Genomic DNA, 21,537 nt, shown 5'->3' on the forward strand with positions numbered 1-21,537 from the left:
ATATATATACTCCTAACTTTCTTACCAAAATTTATGAGAGATAGTTAAAATATTGACCTTGTCTTTCAAAAAAAAAAAATCAATTTACCCTTAATAAAACATCATTTTTAAAAACATTTTCTTTTTCATACATAACATTCTACTTTATTTATAGAAACTTGTGAAAAGATAAAATTAAAAAAAAATGATGATCCATATTTTTATGTAAAGTCACTTATAACATGGTTGATTAAATCTTTTTACGAATGTGGTTTGTATATAGAAGCATAAATGTTAAGAGTACATCTCAGAGGGACTTGTGAAATGGGGTTGTTGTTTGTCGTTAATGATAATGATTGGAAGAAGACGACCACCTTGGCATTTTATTTTTGGGGCATTTACAGCTGGCGTCGAATAAATTTCAAGCTCTGATACAGGAAGAAGCGTTAGACTCTGGCGTTTTCTTCAGAGACATAATGATGAAACCTTAAATAGTACCTTCAATAAAATCAAGCTTCATAGAGATTGGTATTTATTAACTAGAGACCCAGTAAACAGAAAGACCAGGTTGAACTTGAAAAACTCTAATCAACGAACTGCGACTGGACCTGCCATTTGATGAACTTGTGCTTCTAACCCACCAATAGATGATTGGCTCAGAAACGAGAGGCTGAGAACAACTTCTGCCATGGTTGGTCGGGACAGAGGCTTATCTGCTGTGCAAGTCACGGCCAAGGAGGCCAAGCTCAGAGCTTCATCAATGGCATAGAAGCTCCCCAGTCTAGGATCCATCCATCTTCTCAGGCTCTCCTCTTTGTTCTTCTCTTCCTCTCCATCAAAGATCACTCTGATACGCTTCCACAACATCACTACCTCGCCTTTTTCATTGCTCGTCATGCCTTTCTTCCCTGTGAGCAATTCCAGCAACACAACCCCAAAAGCAAAAACATCTGTTTTTAACATCACTGGGTTCGTCGAAGTTCTTGCCATCGAGAAGTTGGCTATCTTCGCCTTGAAACTCGAGTCCAGAAGTACGTTACTTGTTCTGATGTCCTTGTGGACTATTCTTGGTTGTGTGTGTTCGTGCAGGTATTGCAATCCCATGGCCACGTCCAGTGCAATGCGTATCCTCTGGCTCCATGTGAGGAATGACACAGAACCAGAAGCATCCGAAGACTTACGGTACAGCCAATTATCTAGAGATCCATTTTCAGCATATTCATAAACCAAGAAACAGTTTCCATCTTTGGTGTCTGATGAGACACCCATTAATTTCACCAGATTCGCATGATTTACCTTCTGCAGGATCTTTAGCTCCTCCATGACATCTTCCTTCACTTTTTTTATTGCTAAGACCTGCCCGTCAATTTTGGCCTTGTAGACTGATCCCTCAATCCTACACTGTTGATCAAGATTCATGGTAGCTTCCATGACTACACTAAACTCATACACGGTTGGCTTACTAACATAACCAGAGACACCAGAAAGTAGCCTATCTGCTGTCTCCAAAAACGAAGCACTCTTTTTCAAATTAATCTTTTTCTTTCTCGGACAATAAACACAGACCAGCAACATAGTTATAACGGCAATCAGAAGAGTGCATCCCAGTGTAATGCCTATGATAACCAAAAGACGATGATTCTTTACCCTTCTCTCAGGTGATGAAGAAAATTTGGAAACATCTGGAAGCTGTGACACTGGGATCAAAACTGGAAGGTTGGCTGCAGAGTTGAAGTTCTGGTACTTGTTCTCTGTCATTATGTCCATTTCAGATGCGTTAAACATGGTGCTAACAGCAGAAACATTGTCACTATGTTGCCAAACGTAAGTAATCAAAAACTTTATGCCTTTGGCTAATTGGCTTTTTGAAGCACACCTGCAGAACAAAGGGAAGACTACTTTGACCCCTCCAAGCAAAAGATACGGATCCAGATCAGGGTTAAGCTCTTGCACTACATGCCAATTCGTGAGATTCTCAAAGCCAATGGTTGAAACAGAATAGTAGGTATCACCTGACTTCATCTCGTAAGTTATACTGGCGAAAGAGCGATTTCTGGTGCAGCCACAAGTTACAGGCACCAGCAAGGGTTGGCCTGGACTCAGCCTATTATCTTCACTCGTTAAGTTACTAGCTCTTGCAATGGATAATGGACTGATCCCAAATAAATCAGATACGTTCACTAGACTCAAATAGTTTGGAGATTGAGCATAGTATGATACATACGTTTCACAGGAAGGTGGTGAATCAGCATGGCATGAAAAGTTCGTTCCACTGTTGGCTGGCGATTGAGCTGCAACAAGGGAGGTGAAGAAGAAAATGAGTGCCAGAAATATAGCATGAAAGGGAAGAGAGAAGACGGCCATTGTTAAGAGGCTTAGGTTGGAAATGGAGGCTTCAGCACGAAATAATGCCAGATGTAGCAGCGAATTGATGAATGTGTAGCAGAAGGAATATGACAAGAAAAAGAAATAAAGAAAGCTGATGAATCACAATTGGCATTGTTGACATGAAGCTTTTGTCACTAATAAAATAGAATTTTGTTTATAAAAAAGCACAGTGGTCCATTTTTAAACCTTTGCAATGGGAATCTTTCCTTTGCAAGAAAGAAGTCTAATGTCTACCTAAATTGAATCATGCTTATGTCAGGAAGACAGCTAGCCCACGCCTAAAGACCAAACAAATTTGACGTCTCTTCAGAATTTATAAACGACAAAAGGAGGCAGAGTCGATTCTTGATGTGGGGAATGATATGCTGTGACATGACAGCAAGACTTGTTTATACATAGAATTGGGTGGACTTTGATTTTATGTATCAGAGGCATCAACCAGCCCCTGTCATATCTGCAGCTACGCATGTGGGAATCAAGAAACTCCAAGATGGATGCTCATATTGAACAAATCACATGTGTCATTGTCAAGTAGCTTTACCTTTATGAGATCTACTTTAGAGAACAGACTTTTGTTGCTTTGTCTCACTTCAAGTTCCACTTATGTTTTCTCCAACGGCCACGAGTGTTGGATTCATACCATGCCACTCCTTCACGCTGTTCCTTCATCAGGAATCTCTTGGGCAACTTCATTGTTTCAATATATTATATATGTACAATAATTATTACTTAATTTTTTTATGTTGTTATTTTAAAATATTTTTTATTAACCAAATTATTTTTTTTATTTTATTCCTCCTTTTCATCAGTGATCAATTTTCACTTCTTTTTTCATTGTGCAATTCGGTTAACTACTCAATTTGAATATTTGAATTGTTTCAATTTGATCTAATCATTTTAATTTTATTTTTTAAAACAAATAATTTTTTTGGCCAAAAAAATAGCCTGTTATATTATGATTTTAAAATATGTCTTTCTATTATGTTTTATTTTTAGTACGCAAAAAAGTTAAAAAAAATGTAAACCATATACTTTTAAAATATATACCTCAGTTGAGAGATTGAACAATTCCAATTTGATTAGATGACAATCACATTCTTCCGTCAATTATTTATCTTCCTTTCAACGTGACACCTCACTCAATTATTCAACTGATAATTATAATAATTCCTTCTAACCTAGAAGATCATTACTCAAATACAAACTACCACTATATGAGATATCAATTCGTATTGTATCCCTCGTCCTTCCCTCTCTCTTTCTAAATAGCACTTTCATGCTTTGTGTCCGTCAAAATTAAAGTTAATATGTCGAAGAAGATTGCAATAGAAATACCACAAAAGCCAAGACAGTAATCAATAACATGAATGGAAAGAAGTGGGGATGACAACGAATTGATGTCCTCCTAAGTGTAAAGAATGTCCACATATTTTTGGGGTTATGCAAATTTCATAGGGTTAAATAGTACATTGGCTTCCAAATTATAAGTTCAGAAGCGTCTGAAACTCTAAATTTATTTTTAATATAATGTTTTTCTTTAACTATTCAAAACAGTATAATATCATATATACTGTTAACAAACATCAACTTTAATTGTTAGTTGACTAAAAAAATTATAAAAAAGTATAGTGTCCTCCTTAACATTATCAATTAATCACCACAATCTAGCACATTAAGATAATTAAGAGTTATCAAGCTCTTAAGTTACTTTAATCAATAATGGTTAAAATATAGAAAATAAATCCTTGAAATGGTTGGGATCCCAAAACCTTTAAAAAAATATGTTTAAACTCCAAAATACAAGTGTTTAAGCACAATTAAAGCAAAAATGAATGCAGAATCACATTACATTATGCATCAAGGGCAAAGGTTCATTTTTGCCCAAACAAACATATATGCACAGCGTGTGTGCCATATGCTGCAGAGCGATTACTTCTTATTCCATGTCATGCACTGTTGCGACGCACATGACAACTCGTCTAAAACGAACTTCCAACATGCATCATTTTCACGTACAAGGTTCAATTAGAGTAATCCAAGCACTTACACGTAGCTTATTTTATAATTTAATTAATGACATAAGTTTCATCTCAATCTGATATTTTATTTGAAAATTGGACATCCAAATGTAAAATAACCATTTTATGTCATTTTACCACATCTAAATGCCTCAAACCGCAAACTTATGTCATTAGCCTCAAACAAGACCTCAATCACATCCAGTAAAAAAATATTCACCTAATAGAACAATTATATCCACAATCATGCATTTACAATTCAATTCAGTCACCTAGATACCCTGACTCTTATTCCATAGGGCTACATTGATATTTATACAAAATATCATTTCTCGATCAAATTCCACATATCACATCTATTCAAAACATCCAACATGCATTTATACTAGCATCTTAGCCCTTCTATTACATTTAATAAATTCTTATGTTTCAAGGCTAAGATACATTCACCAAACAATCATACAAGTGTAATCAAACATGTATATGCATTCTTATTAAGAAACTTATAAACATAACTTTTTATTTACATATTCATTACACAAACTACAATAAGAGCCATATAATAGTAATCCTGCTACTTCTAGCCTAAATCTTTCCCTCTGCTCCTATCTACGTCTGAATCTGTAAAATAGTGACCATAGGATGAAAGTCTCAGTAACCAAGATAATCCATATATTATTCTACATATATAGTTATATAATCAATATCACATACATAGGACCAATTCTGTATAACTAATCCCAACTCACCTTCTATGAAAGAATTACCCGACTAAAGGTATTCTATCCCACTTTTAGACTTTAAAATACCCCATTGCAAGCGTAATTAGGGTATCGTATACTCATACACTACACCTTTTTGGGTACTAAAGAACTCATAATCATGTCATGATATCTCGGATGCCCCATGGTAACAATCCATCATATATTACTACACCAGATGTCCTATAATGCTAGCCCAACCATATGGTTTTAAAATATTACTCCCTTGAGGGTGAACTCCCACCCTCACTATCATGACTCTTACACATGTATACATATAATGCAGTTCATACCTTTAATCATATTCATATCTTATTACCAAATAACTTTGAAACAAAATATTTTTTATAGATGTATCATAATCCAAAAACCCTTTTTACCACTTTATAAACTCAAAATCATATAATTTTCTAAATCACAACATGTAATTTCATATTTACTTTAAAAACAACTTGAAAATGGTTAAATAAGTCAATAGATAGCATAAATTATTTAGTTATCTCAAACCTTTTGTTACCAAAAAGTGTTACTCATGGTACTTTGACTCTTTTCACACTTCAAATCGCCCAATAAACATTTGAGTCACAATAATCTACAAAGATTGGGCACTATATATCAACTTCAAATTGAACATAGTTACTTAGTAACACAATTAAACTAGCTTAAACTTCTAATCTCTACCATTAGGCAATTTTAAAACCTAACTACCTTCCACAAACTTCATACAACTTCTATAACATCCTTATTATCCGTATAAGATTATCACACTTTAAAATCTCTCAATTGAGGCTAAAATTGAGCTAAAGCCTCAAAACTCAATCATCAATTATCAAACTAGTTACAAATCTTTAATTTAAATTTTAATAACTCTTTTCTAGCAATTGGGCTAGAAAAAAACCCCTCAAAACCTCACAATTCAATTCCTTTATATCTTAAATTAAGAAAAAATAGAGTAGAACAAAAGACTAAGAAGATACTAAGTTTACCCAATAGATGATAGGTCAAAACAAACTCTTAAGTAGCCAAAACTTCTTACCCTAGCAGAGAGCCCTTCTTCTCCCTCTCCTGTTGTGTTCTTTCCCCTTTTTCCCTTCTGATTCACAAGCTAATCCAAATATAAGAAGTTAAAATTTTAACCCATGCATCACGGTGCATTATGCCATGCCACGGCACGTGGCACAATGGGTCTCTTCCCACTCTAACTATCCCACTCTATCCTCGATTGTTCTACTTTCACTCGATCCTGATCATACAATTGTTCAATAACCCAAAATGTCAACTCATAATCCAAAATTATGATTAACATAATTAATTCACTAATTTGTATTAATTAGCAATTAGTTTCTGAATTAAGGAATTCAAAATGTTGCAAAAAGTATCTCAAAAAGTTATGGAAAAAGATCAAGAAAATTCTCTTAGTCCTTTTTTTCTAATTTGTGGATCCTTTTATGCAATTTTATTCATCTTTTTATGTAATTTTTTAGGTCTTTTTTTTTTGTAATTTTCTATTTAACTAATGGTTGAAGTTAATTTTTGTTAGTGATAGGAATAACATTATACCGTTTTCAAAAGTTAAAAGACAACATTATACCAAAATTGAGTTTAAGATTCTAAAAACTCCTAGACCTATGGTTTAAGGGTAAAATGGCCCTTTAAACCAATTTCATTTCCCTAAAATCATGTCCTCCTTTATACTTGAAAATAGGCATGTTCATGCATGTCAAGCACTTCTGGTACTAACATGATCAGGTGCACCATCAATACCTTTTTCGGTTCCTCTAAGACAGTTAGTGTGGGCAGAAAGAAACCACGCATATCCATGGCAAAGCTTATAGCCCTCACATCTTATACAATGGTATTAATATATTTATTAGCTTACCCTGCCTACATCCTTGTCATGCCGATATTGTGGATTAGCCATGCTGCGGAATAAAAATTCTGCCTTTCCTTTCTTAAATAGCACTCCCATTCTATGTTTATCTACATTTAATAGGATTTTGCTGATTAAAATGAATTCATCATCTAAGACACACTTGTTCTGTTCAACTAAGGAAATGCTCACTGGATCACATATGGTGCAGAGTGAAAGACTAACAAGATATACACAAATTTTCAAATTATTCTAAATTCAGTTTATCACAAAAACCAAGGGTTATATTATTTTATTCAACCAAAGACTGCTTAATAGGTGACAAATAAGAAATCCTAATCTCACAAGAATATCAGAATAGAAATCCCAATCCTGATAAAATAATACAAACGCCAACACGTTAGGCAGACAGTTATGATAAAATAATTAAAATATTTATCTTCCCATTCTGCACCAACAAATTAGCTTTTTTTTCATTTAACCATTTGGCTAGGCTAAATTAGGAAATTCCGCCCACTTAATATTTGCTTTTAATCACACACTTTTACATATGGGATAACCACGTCATAGTCAAGAATCAAATTACGCTTTTACAAAAGCTTAAAGATAATTGCATGATCTCATATAATGGAAAAATTGTTGAGCTTTCTAAAAATCCAATACATTGAACCCATTGACTAGCGGATTAAATTTTTTATCTTAGAAGCAAGCAAATTCTTCTGGCAAAGACTTCAAGATATCTTAAAGTGATTGACTATCCACCACACCAAATTTTTCAGGCGGTCAATTGCATTTGACAAAAGAATGGGAAGGGACTTTTAATTTCCAGAATGAAATGACTATTCAAATAGCCATTTTGCGAATTCCTTTGAAACATCATCAATTGTAATAAATGGCTACTTTGAGTTTGGTGCTTCTGCATTTGCAACACTGCCGTGTTGATTTTTTGGCCTGGCACTACATTGGCAAATTGGTTGGGAATTGAAATTACTCAAAAAAATAACTAATACAACAAAACCTTCATCCTAAGTTTAAGAGTCCTACAGTTAACTGTCAAGTGTCAAAAGGCATCATGGTTGTTTTACCTAACTATTAACACAAGGATCTTGCAACTTTTCTCTTGTATGAACCAATTTCCTTTCCAAAGCAATCTGAAAGGTGGATGCCGACTCTAAATGCAAATGTCCAAGGATCGACCAGAGATTCTTCAATTCTGAGACTCAGCAAATTTCATTTTTCTAAAACCTAACTAAGCAAACTTAATAGTGCCTATATCAAGTGTTCATTTAGATAACAACTCAGATCCTGCCAAAAAGTGAATATGCACACATTTATCGTTACTCCTACAATTGATTCAAGAGACAGACCATATATGACCGTGCAATGCAAGAGGATGGACCTCATTTATTTCCCCTCAACTCTCTTCAACAACATCCCTTCTTCCTCCCCGGTTTGCGAAGTTGGGCATGACTTTTACCTTCTAAAAGATGTCTGCCAATGTGGCTGAAGTACCATGAATTCATCTCTTATACATATCTATAACTCTAGCTGAACAATGCAAAACTTTCTGAATAGATATTGTAAACTCTTGAGAGATCTGCAGAGCTGACAGACCATTCATGACCACGCAATGCAAGCGGAAGGACCTCATCTATTTCCTCACAACCCTCTTGCACAGCAGCAGCTTCCCTCCTTCTCCCTTCTTTCCAAAGGCTCTTCACAAGCAACTCTTTGGTGTCAGAATCAGGCATCAAACCTGAACTCTTCATGTCTTCAAATATCCTCCATGCCAGTGCTGCTCTTTCTGACTTGCAATAACCTTGGATTAGTACCTTATACAGATAAGCATCTGGTTCTAAGCTACTCTGCCTAACCATTGTAAAGAGCTTCTGCACTGTTTTTATGTCTCCAAGGTTTGCAAAATGTTGCATTAGACCAGAAAACGTCTGAATATCTGGGAAAATTCCATTCAAAATCATCTCCTCAAGTGTTTCCAGGGCATCAGAATTCCTTCCACACTTGGTTAGTGCTCTTAGAAGAGAGGAATAGAGGATCATCAAATGAAAATTTGATATGGGCCCACAAAGTATTCGATCAACATTGAAAACCTTCAGAGCAGCATCAGCTTTCTTTGAGATTCCATAGAAGTCGATTACTAGCCTTATGGTGCTGAATGGCAGTCTCATTCCCTCTGTTCTGATCTTGGAGATGAGCCTATCAACCAATTCTGTGCATCCATGACGAGCAAGAAGAGTCATGATTCTTTGTACTGTGTACATATCATGAGTAAATCCAGGTTGATAAGCAACCCAACAAAAGAAATTCCAAGCAGTTTCTGGGGAGTTGAAATTCCTTAGGATCTTGCAGACCAGCCTTCTTGTCCACACAAAGTTTGCACCCTCAAGGGCTGATACCTCACTGGGACCCCAATTCTGCAAGGCAACTGCCAAAGCCCGTGGGTCCAGCCAGGGTTTTAACTGTTTTCCATCCTCATATTGACAAGCAATACTTGAATTCTCGTTTTCATCCTCATCATCATCACTACTGTCAATAGAATACCCTATGTTCTTGATTCTTTCATCTGATAAACTTTCTTTAAAGAGCTCGTCATCCTTGAGGAATCCTTCTTGCACAAGCTGGTGCAGCGACAAACACATGGCTCGACTAGGCAATATTCCATCAACTTGCATTTCATTGAGCAAGGTTTTGACCTCTTCAAACCGTTTGAGGTAAATGAAGCTCTCAATCATAATTGAGTACTGTTTCAAAGTGCGTTTGATCCGCATCGAAGGTAGTATTTTGAAAACCTCCATTGCTGCCAATGATTTCCCGGAATTTACAAGGTGCTCGATCATAACTGTATAAGTTCTGCAATTTGGATTTGCCCCTTCATCAAGCATCCTGTAGAAAATCTTCACCGCCTCAGAGTCCTCACCCTTTTTCGCGTACAGAGCCATGACAATGTTATATGATTCAGTGCAGGCACGCTTATTGGCAGTGAGTCTATACTTATCCCAAACCCCAAGAACTGACTCGAGATCCCCAGCTGCAGCATGCCACTGCATGAGGTTCATGAAGCTGACATGAACATTACCGAATCTCCCAGCAGTAATGGCGCTAATGAGGGACTTGAGTTCTGTAGCTCGGTTTGACTTGGCAAGCACGGTGGCCAGGGCATGGAGGGTGTTCTTGGTGTGTGAAAAACCTTGAACTTTTTCAAGCTCTTCCACAAGAGAAATGGCAGAATCTGCAGAGGGGGCAGAACGAAGCGCTTGAGTGACCACGAAAGAGTCAAGGAGACGATCGTTTAGAAGACTGGAGACTGAGTTGGGACAATTGGATCGGAGAACGAGTCGAATGGAGTCTATTAGTTTGGCACGGTACAGGTAGTGAGCAACTTTACTAAGAAAAGGGTCACGAGCATAGGATCTTGCTTGTTGGTTTAATATGATAATCATGTTAAACTTGGAGAAGAACGGCCTAATTTGCATCATCATCAATGGAGCCTACTATCAGCAGCCGTTATGGGCAAAGAATCAAACACCTGGTGGGCATGGGACAGGAAGAACGAAGTAGGGACAACGCATCAGACAGAGAACTCGGTGGTTCTAGAAAGCTACCAAGGTATAATTATATAGTTCATCCAAAATGGTAAAGCTAACAAAGACTGAACAAAAATAAGTTGCACAACTGTGAAAGCAAGAAGAAGGAAGAGATCAAGCTAAAGTACTACGAATTCATGTCCTATGCATATCGATAAGTATATCTTAGCAATTAAGGAAAAACCGTTAAAGAGGCTTGTAACTGACAAGGAAAACGCACTGAACAACACTCACAAGTCACACCACACGAAGACGAAGAATATCTCAACATGTATCGCTCGCGGGGGAGAAACCCGACCGTGTCATTCGGTTTTTATACATATAATATAACTTTACAAATTTTTTGCTTTTAAGATTGGGAAAATTTTTTGTTTTTAATAATTTTTGAAATTATTTTGAAAGACTAAAAGCTTTCTCTATAAACAAAAGTAATTTAAAATAATTAAACTACGATTGTCAAATTTGCAATCTTTATGTGGCAAATCATTATAAGGAGACATTTAAACAAAAATAAACAGTAAATAACCGTGCTTAAACTCGGAAATTCGCATTTCTTAAGTATTAAATTATATAAGTTTGAGTATTGAAAATGATTTTTGTCTTTCATAAAAAAAGTAAACACGATTTTTGTCATGGAAAAGTAACTTTATGGGTATTTAGTAATTAGTACTTTGATTTAGTACTTATAGAATACAAATTTACCAAGTCTTAATACATCAATTTTACTACTCAGAGATGACAAGTTTGACAGTAATGGCAATTCGGTATCACAACTTTTTTTAGCCGAGAAGAACTTTGATCTTTTAGATTAATTTCAGAAATTTACAGCTCTTCAGCATAAATTGTCTGTGATTTTAGTCCTTCACGAGAATATTCAAATTAGAAACGTAGGACTTTCACTCATTGATGATCATATTATGGGTAAGGGCCAAACTGAAAATGTTAATTGCTAAATGACCAAATGGGCCTTCTAAAAATTTGGATAAACATAATTTTTGATCCCTATACTTTACTCACATTTTACGTTTGGCTCCTATATTTTTTTTTAATATTTTAGGTCCTTATACTTTTATTTTTTATTATTTTTTATTTTTCTGTGAGCAAAGTATAGGGATTTTATAAGGATCCAAAATAAGAAAAAATAAAAGTGTAGGGATTTAAAATATCAAAAAAAAGTATAAAGATCAAAAATAAAATATAAGTAAAGTATAGGGATCAAAAGTTTTGTTTACCCTAAAAATTTTTAATTAATTTTTTTTGGTAGAATTTCTAATAAATTATGTATAATTGACAATACAAATCTAACTCGGCCTTTAATTTAAATAACTAGCCCAATCCACCAGCGTGCTTTGGAAGGCCCAAATTATCTTACGAGTTCTTATTTGCCATAACCATGGAGAATCTTTTTCGCTTGGCTGTTCAGTTTATGGCATTCACTATTCACGAATACTGTTGTTGGCAAGTGAGAAAAAAAATAAAGGATTACGAGTTCACTAAATCTACGTGCTGGGAAAATAAATAATATTTTCATGTTCACTGTATTAAAATGTTGAATTGACTGATAGGCGCTAGATTCAACTAGTTGAAAAAGTTAAATTAATTTATTCTAATGAGAAGTTGCTAGTAATAACAGTCCCACCTATAGATTTTCTAGGATATCATGTGATGGAATTAAAAAATGTGGACTTGATAATATGGGTATTCATGAACTATCGATGTTGGTACTTAATTTTTTTTATATCAATGAAATTAATTTTTTGGCCGAAAAAAGTAATATGGGTATCCATGAGCTGGTTTTTTTTTTTTTTACAGATTTTTTTTTTTTAAATTCGGCTCAGTAATGGATCAAGTCTTTTAAGCCCGATATGTCACCTGACCGATCAGCCTTTTTATTTTTTTTGGTTACCTTCTTAATGAAAAGATATAGAAAATTTATAAGGAAAATATCATTTAAGGACTATAAAAGCAATTTAATATCAAATAAGGATCAAAAGATTTTAAAATATCCTGCAAAACTAGGAGACTGATTTAAAAATAATTTTAGATGAAAAAATACTATAATATTCTTACTTTTCTTTTTTCAAAAACTTGTTAACTAGTGAATAGTTTTTTGTTAAATATAAATAAATACTTGTTAATTAATAAATGGCTTGTTAAAATATGATTTACACTCATTTTATAATCAAGTTCTTTTAAATTTTTAAACTTATTAATTAGCAAATGACTTCTTATTAAATGCGAATAAGTATTTGTTAATTAACAACTAGATATTCATTGAAACATAATCTACACTTCTCCTTTTTCATAACCAAGTTCTTTCACACTATTAAATTTGTCAATTAGCAGATAACTTCTTATTAATTAATGAATGAGTACTTATTAATTAGCAAATGGTTATCTATTGAAACATGATTTATAATTATTCTTTCTAACAACCAAATTATTTCAAATTCTTGAATTTATCAATTAGTGAATAATTTTTTGTTAAATACAAATGGGTGCTTGTTCATTCATAAGTAGTTACTTGTCAATTAAAAAAGAAAGACAACAGTATTATAATCTTTTCTCATAAAATTATTTTCAAATTAATTTCCTAATCTATCTTGCATTAATATTTCAGAATCTTTTGATCCTTGATTAATATTAAATACCCTCAATAATCCTTAAATGATATTAAATACTCTCAGTGATCCTTGAATAATATTTTCCCAAATTTATGTAAATCATATTGATCGACATGATTTGATTAATATTTTGTTTAAACAGTTTGATCTGATTCGAATGATTCTTAAGTTGAGCTTGGCACCTAAATTTTTGAACCCGGCCATGGCAGATGGATACCCAATTCGGATCATCAGATAGATTACTGAAATGTCCAGTACTTTTTTGGTTTAAATATATTCAAACAAAAAATTAATAATATCTCAATTGTCTCTTTCTAATGCTAATTATTCCATCATAGCATTAATAACCGAATCAACCTGATTAGTTGAAACAGCACATTTATTAAAATATTTTGTTTATAATCGATGTAATCACGATTTAACTGTAAATCTTAAAGCATTGTGCTGAATGGATCCGATTTTCAACGTCTTGGATTTAGCAGATTTTTAAGAAAATAAGTAAGGAGTATGTTTTCATATTTTCCACAAAATAGATATGCTCATTGGTCAAAAAACAAAAAGCCCGTTTTAAAGTTGTCTACTGGCGTTTATACCTTTGCTGTTTTCCCTCCAATCCATCAGACATAAAGGAGGATGCATATACACACACACATATATTCGTCTCACATACGATATTATTAAATCATATTTGAGTATTATCAAATTAAATCAGAGTTAGTTTTTCAAATTAATTCTTTTAAAAAATTATAAATTTTGAACCATCAACTTTGTTTAAAAATATTGAGTATCTCTCACGCGACCGAATTATTATTGATTAAATTAGATATTTGATTCGACAAACTTAGCACTTTAAATTCAGAAAAGTCAAATAAGCTGTTAGGCATCAATTTCTATGGATCTTTTTACGCCTAATTGGGGAAAAAGAAAAAGGTTGCAAGAGTGGGGAGAATAGAATAAAGTAAGAAAATTTAATAATTACTCGTAATTAATTAACATTAAAAGTCAACATAGATTGGCCAATGATCCATTTAGAGGAAAGGCTGAAAATGAATACGCAATTTAGACGCAAAGCATATTTTTGCATTGCGGTATTGAAGGAGTTCCCAAAGGGTTAATGATTTTATTATTCTTAGTCAATAATTAGGATTTAGGAATAGTTTATTTAAACGTCTCACTTCAACATATATGCTTGCCTCCATTATTTGGAAATTTAATATTTCAACTTGTGAAGAGGGATAAGCAGGTTTCATCAAATCATAGTACAGAAAATCATCCCTTGAGGACGTGGCCATGATAGTGACAACCTTGAGGGTTAAACTTGTAATTTGGGCTAACTAATCAACAGGTTAACCACAACCACCAATCACTCTCAATAATGCAATAAAATGCAAGTTTTTCCACTTGCACCAAATTAATAGCCCCCACTTCTTTTCACATATTACTTCCATTTAACTTCAAAGGCAATGAGATCCTTTTGTTACTTCTCGCCAAATAAATGAATATACACTCCTTTATTTCAAAACAAAAGTATTTAAAAAAAATATTTTATGTCTTTTTAAAACATTAAAGTGGCATTTATAAATATTTTTATTAACTTTAATTTGTTCAACACATTAGTTAAGGGCAAGTTTGACAGTATACTTCTCAATATTTTATTACTGAATATATTTGCTAAAACATTAAAAACTTATACTTCCCCGGTCCACAGTAGCACTTTTTCTAAAAATTTTATTTGATCCAAAATATAATGTATTTGATAGTTTTTATAATTATTTTTTTAACTATAACCCAATTTATATATTATTTCTTTTAAAAAATGCCCATTAAAAATTCAATTGTCATTATTGAGACATTTATAGAATATTTAATGAGGATATAATTAAAATAATGTAAAACTTTTTATGAGATTAAGATTTCAACTAACTTTTTTTAATAACAATAAAAGTAGTCACCAATACCTTACCCTCCTAACATCTCAATTTATAAAACTCTTTTAAAAGAGATTTGGGGTCTTAAAATATAAATATGTTAACAAAAATAAGATTTTATTAATTATACCTTTTCAATATTATCATTTCGTTATATTTTCTCTCTTCGATATTTTTTTTTATAAATGGAGTATTAAATTATAGATATTTTTAAAAATTTATATTTTTATTTTAAAAAATAAAATTATAAACTTTATTGAATGAATTTTATTGATATGCGTAATTTGGTTTAAAAATATCCCGCAAATTGAGACATATGGAGTATTATGGATTGAATGGGGTACTTCTGCTAAGCCTTAATGTAAAATGTAGTTTAGAAATTTTTTGTACTTAATATAATACAAGGTTAGGGTAATTATTATTAGCAATATCTAGATGCAGGTAATTATTCGTAATTAAATGAAATGAATTCAAGCTCAACCTTATATTCATTTTGCTCAATCCATATCTCCACCACCATTACTTAGCAATATCTAGATACAGGTATTTATTGTCGCAAAATAATCGCTTCATAAATTTTGTGAAATAACTTACTCCATTTTATATAAAGATTTGAAGAGTTGTTAGGGGAAAAAAACATTAATATTATACATGAGAATTGAATTTGAACCCAGTACTCTTTTTAGATACAAAAAAAGTCTCCATATTTTATTACAACTTATTTGTAATTTTCAATTTCTTAAAAGTTTTAGTTATTTAAAATTTCAACTATTTTAATTATATTATTTTCTTCATTTTTTTATTATCAATACCTTTTTCTTTCATCTCTTACTCTTATTTCTTATCAATTTAAAGATAGAAGTAAATTCATTACTCTTAATATTCTTTTTTTTTTTCGAATCTCAATTCGTTTCTCTCCTACTTTTAATCTTTTTACACTATCTAAATAAATGATTTAGAATACAAATATTTTAAACGTGAGATTTAAAATTTAAAATTTCAAATTCATCAATCATACCTTCAATATTTATTGCTCTCATTTAATTCATCATAAAGTATTTTATAAGATAGAACTCACCGATTCTCTAAGGAAAAATATAAAATAACGTTTTGACAGGTAGATTTCTTGTTAGACTTCACAAAGGAGATGCTCTTTTTGTTGAGTTATGGGCTTGTATTATGGGCTTAAAGTTTGCGTGGAATGAAGGAATTCGGGTTGGTACTTTGTTTTCTAATTGCTTTGATGCGGTTAACCTTCTCCAAAGAGGTGATATCAACTTCCATGAATATGCTTCTATTACACAAGAAGCACATGAGATACTAAAAAAGGATTGGAGAATACAGGTTGCTCTTATTGCTTGAGCTAATAACCATGAAACAAATAGATGTGCGAAGAAAGCGTTGAATATTTTGTAAGAATTTCATTATCTTCAAACTGAAGACCTCTATAGAGATGTTCTCTTTGAGCCTCCTTAATTTCCTGCTTCCTTTTTTCCTTGCTTTGTGTTTGCTTTGTTTTGTTTTGTCATCCCTTTTATAAAAAAAAAAAAAATTGTCAATATTTGATTCAATCTTTAAATTATGACTTTAGACAGCTCAAATTTTAAATTTTTTTATTCAATATAACTCATTTTTTATAATTTGTTGATTTAAACATGTTGATTGCAAACTTGAACTTAAGTTTTTTCCCTTGACTTCGGCCTCTTTAGATAATTAAATCATAGATAACTCATTATTTGTGGCAAATTATATAATATTTTTTTGGAATCTTTTACATTTTATTTCTTTTTTAGGTGAGGGATATAACTATTCATGCCTCATGGGTCATTTAACAATTTGATATTCAGATCTAAATTTATAAAACATCTATGCTTGATTTTTTTTCAATTCTACACGTAGACTTAAACTACGCTCCTTGCGTTATTGAGTCTCCATTTCGTCATTCAACCTATTCATCACTCGTTATCTTCATCTCTTATCTCTTCGAAAACACTGTTCGCTGACTAAAAAAATCTCAACACTTAGTTTTTGTTTTTGTTTTTTTTTTTTTTTGGAGGGGCGGCTACACTTCCATTGGAGCCATACAGTTTTGCATGATTGATTACAAAAAAGAAAAAACAGTTCTTTAATCTTCGATAAAAAAAATAGTATTAAGGAGACGCATGATTGATTTAAAAAAGTTCTTGTTAAATGTAAATTAAATTCTAAGGATGCATGATTGGTATTTATTTATGTTTGATATTTTATTTACTGCAAGATATGGACTAAATAATAAACTTTATAATCTGTGGTTCCTCGAGAAGCAAGCTTCACATTCAACTTTCCATGTGTATTGATACGATATCATTAACATAAATAACATTTTATAATTAGCTTTTTAAAAAAAAAAAATTCTTCTTAGAGTACTATGTAGCTACATAAATAACAAAATATCAACGTCAATTTATTTAGGTCTTCGTGCTTTGTCTCATTTTTGTTTCACTTCATTTTCTCCAACGGCCACAAGTGTTGGATTCAAACCAAACCACTCCTTCACGCTATTCCTTCATCAAGAATCTCTTAGGCAACTTCATTGTTTTATATATATATATATATATATATATGCAGCAATAATTACTCTCTCTATTTAAAAATATAAGACATTTTTTAAAGAGTTTAATGTTCAAAAAATATAAGACATTTTTAATCTTTTAAGTGTAATTATTGCTTTTTTTTTAAAGTGTTCATATTATAATGACTTTATATTTATTATAGGGTGTTTAATTGGGTTAAATATAAAAAAATAGAGTTAGTTTAAAAGTAAGTAATTACTTTATTAAATGAGAGATTCAATTAAAATATTTTATATTTTTAAATAGAAGGAGTATAAATTAATTGTTAAATTTTTTATTAACCTAATTATTTTTATTCCATTCTTCGTTTTTATCGGTGCTCAGTTTTCTTTCTTTCTTTCTGTTTTTTTTTTCATCGTGCAATTCGATTAACTACTCAATTTGAACATTTGAATTATTTCAATTTGATCTAGTCATTTTAATTTCGAATTTTAAAATATGTCTTTCTATTATGTTTATTTTTTAGTAAGAAAAATTTCAAAGTTAAAAATTGTGAACCATATACGATTTAAATATATACCTCAGTTGAGAGATTGAATAAGTCCAAGTTGATTAGATTACAATCACTTTCTTCCCTCAATTATCTATGTTCCTTTCAACGTGACGCCACATCTTCAATTTTGATTTGCGAAGGAACAATTATTTAAATTTTTATAAAATAATTGGTAAATTTATGTTATTTTATTCATTAAAGTCCACCGTTAACACAATTTACGGCCGAATGCCACCATGACAATATTGATATTGATTTTATTTTTTTATGATAAATGTGCAACTGATTTCTCAAATTTCATATAATAATGCAAACACCAACATCTAGTTAAAAGACAAAACCCATAAAGTAGATAAAAAAAGATGTTATATTCAAAACTAAACCTTTATATGTCCTTTGTTTTCCTTAAATACACGATACATTCTCACATAAGACTCGTTATCATATTAGTTGCAAAACCAAAGTAAGTATAATAATAAATAGTTAGGTTGAAAGCTCATAGTTGTACACACGCTTAAAACCTTGAATGAGACTGATCTTAATTACTCTTTCCGTTCTTAACTATAAAATATTTTTAAAATAAAATCTTATATAACCAATAACTCCCATTAAATACATTTAATAACTTTATTTTTTTAAATATAAATATAAATTTTCAAAAAACACCCTTAATTTAATAACCTTAAATCCACACTTAATTAATATTAAATGAAGAGAGAAAGAGCAATATTAAATAAACGTATTTAATAAAATATTAATTTTTTTTAAAAATCTTATATTTTGAGAAGGTAAATTTTATTTAAAATTATTTTATAATTTAAAAAAAAAAAGTATATTATAATAGCAAAAGCTTGTGTATGCTACACCATGTAAAGCCCAAAAATTGAACAGTTTAAAATGGGACCATATATTTATTACGATGGTTATAATAGTGAAAATTATGATTGACATAAAAGGAACAAGAGGGGACAAAAGGACAGGGAGAAAAAAAAATATCAAGAGGCCGGAAGCAATGGATGGGAATACCAAAACTGGACATGAAGATGATACCTTGAAAGCGAAGCAATAATTCAAATCAAATCAAGAAAAGGATTGTGTGGGAGGGAAAAGAAGCACTGAGGCCCTACTCTTCTTTTTCATACTTAGAATCAACGCCATTTTCTCACTAAGCCTTTGATAAGATATTTCAACTAACTCCTAACCTTTCAATTAATATTTCATTCATTGATTGATTCAATGCATTGTTTTTGCAGGCAAGGCTTTCTCCAACCATATACATACATACGGATAGCTGTGTAGTTAGAAAGATATTGACAAAAGTAAATTCAGAATTTAAGAATAAAAAGAGTCAAAAATAAAAAACATATATACTATAAAATTTTTATAAATTTTAAAAAAATTAAAAAGTATATAATATTATATAATATAAAAAAATTTAAAAAATTAGGAAAGCCACGGCCCTTGTTGAGTTACACTCCTCTTCAATGCCTACTTATTTGGTGGATCTCTCTCTCTCTCTCTCTCTGTCGCAAAAAAAAAAAAAATTAGTACAAGCATGTTGCAAGTTCAGGTTTAGACGGTTGTAGGCATGAGAGTTTTAGTTGCAAATAAGAAATTTAAGGGTCATGAGTCCCTCCTTATAATTTAAAATTAATATTCCTATATTTGTAATTGTTTGAAAAAAAATATTATTTGCATTCATTTTTTAACAAAATGTATCAAGACATATACTAAACATGTGATAATTCCTCTTCAGTTCTTCAGGACTTTTCTAATATTAATATCTTTATAAAATGACTATAATGCTCTCAATTAAACATAAAAGGAGAAACCTATAGAGCACAACTTTCTATTTATTATATCATTTTGGTCATTATCAAAAGAAAAATAATTATTACTTAAATTAAAATAATCACTGATATTTATAACACTTATTAAAGATTTTGCTAAGAAGAAGTTATAATTATTTATCCTGTTTTAATCATTACTAAAAAAGTATTTATTATTTACATCAAAATAGTCCTTAATATTCACAGTACCTATACTTTAGTGATTAAAAAATATACAAAGTGAAACTTATCATTGGCTAAACCGTTTTAGTCATTATAAATAAATAAAAAATAGTCATGATTTAAATCAAAGTAGCCATTATGCGTTTCTTTTCTATTTTAAATTAGTGGCATTATAGTCACTTCACTAATAATATTAATGTCGTAAAAGTTTTAAGAGACTTGAAAAAAAATTATCACATTTTACTAAACTTTATTGTTACATACATACATACATACATACATACATACATATATATATATATATATATATATATTTTAGAGAGTTTTTTTCTATCTTTTTTAAAAAAAAAAAAACATGGATTGAAATCTAAAGTGGTATGTCATTGCATTGTACACGTTTAACTTTAAATTATTGATAGAATGTGAAATGAAGGGTTGAAATGGAACTAAAAGAAATGTGAACTGGATAAAAAGCAGGCAAAGATAAGTGTGTGAACTGAAAAGGAGAAAAGTGGATTGGAGAGAGGATAATAAGCCAAATGAAGAAATTGGGAGGAGGGGATAATTCCGCAGGACCATAGAATTGGGAAGAAACAAACAACAACATTCGATGTGAACTAGACAGGAGGAAAGTTCGTGTCTTTATAAACATATGTAAGGAATCGTGTTTGATTTCAACTATTTCTAAAAGCAACAATAGAGTTTTTGGCCTCTAGAGTTATGATTAAAGTTGATTATAACTTTAAATATTAATTTTTTTTAATTTAAAAAATATTGAGACATTAACCTGAGTTTATCCCAAATATAGAAACTAAAAACTACATTTTCCCAGACAAAAAAATGAAGGTGAAAAAAATTAACATGGTTCCCCAGTAATCCAAACCCTAGACTGTTCAAATTTTATTTGGAATCGTTTATGAAAAATGTGTCTTGTGCAAAGCCTATGTTAGATTAATAATTTTAGCAAGTCAAGAACATCATCGGTATACAATTTTAATGTCAAATTTTAATGATTTTTTTTTTTGATGTGTCTATAATAAGCACAAAAGAGAGTAAATAATAAAATGTTCAGAGTAGCTATCGAGAAATGGATACCAACAAACCAAGTGACAAAGTGATTAACTCTAATATCCGATTAATGTTGCAGCACAAGGAATAACAATCCAAATTAGGAGGGAATTAGTTGTGATGATAGGATCATTAATGGCAGTCTTATATGTTCTAGTGAGACTAAGATTTGAGGGAAGAAC

General features: G+C 31.4%; 2 protein-coding genes across 2 annotated transcripts; both read right to left on the minus strand.

Annotated features, from left to right (window-relative positions):
- Positions 1–360: 360 nt before the first annotated feature.
- LOC129292754 (serine/threonine receptor-like kinase NFP) lies at positions 361–2,469 on the minus strand. Its single transcript, XM_054930384.1, has one exon. It carries the CDS (start codon positions 2,341–2,343, stop codon positions 568–570), a length of 1,776 nt encoding a protein of 591 aa, XP_054786359.1. The 5' UTR covers positions 2,344–2,469; the 3' UTR covers positions 361–567.
- Positions 2,470–7,870: 5,401 nt separating this feature from the next.
- Positions 7,871–10,916, minus strand: LOC129293489 (pentatricopeptide repeat-containing protein At5g66631). The gene is made up of 2 exons (XM_054931487.1): positions 10,853–10,916; positions 7,871–10,560 (listed from the first exon to the last, which is right to left on the minus strand). Exon 2 carries the CDS (start codon positions 10,511–10,513, stop codon positions 8,561–8,563), a length of 1,953 nt encoding a protein of 650 aa, XP_054787462.1. The 5' UTR covers positions 10,514–10,560; positions 10,853–10,916; the 3' UTR covers positions 7,871–8,560.
- Between the last annotated feature and the right edge of the window lie 10,621 nt (positions 10,917–21,537).

The sequence above is a fragment of the Prosopis cineraria genome, unplaced genomic scaffold (assembly GCF_029017545.1).
Source record: "Prosopis cineraria cultivar Desert tree isolate PC_DT_omini unplaced genomic scaffold, ASM2901754v1 PC14, whole genome shotgun sequence".
NCBI classification, from domain to species: domain Eukaryota; kingdom Viridiplantae; phylum Streptophyta; class Magnoliopsida; order Fabales; family Fabaceae; genus Prosopis; species Prosopis cineraria.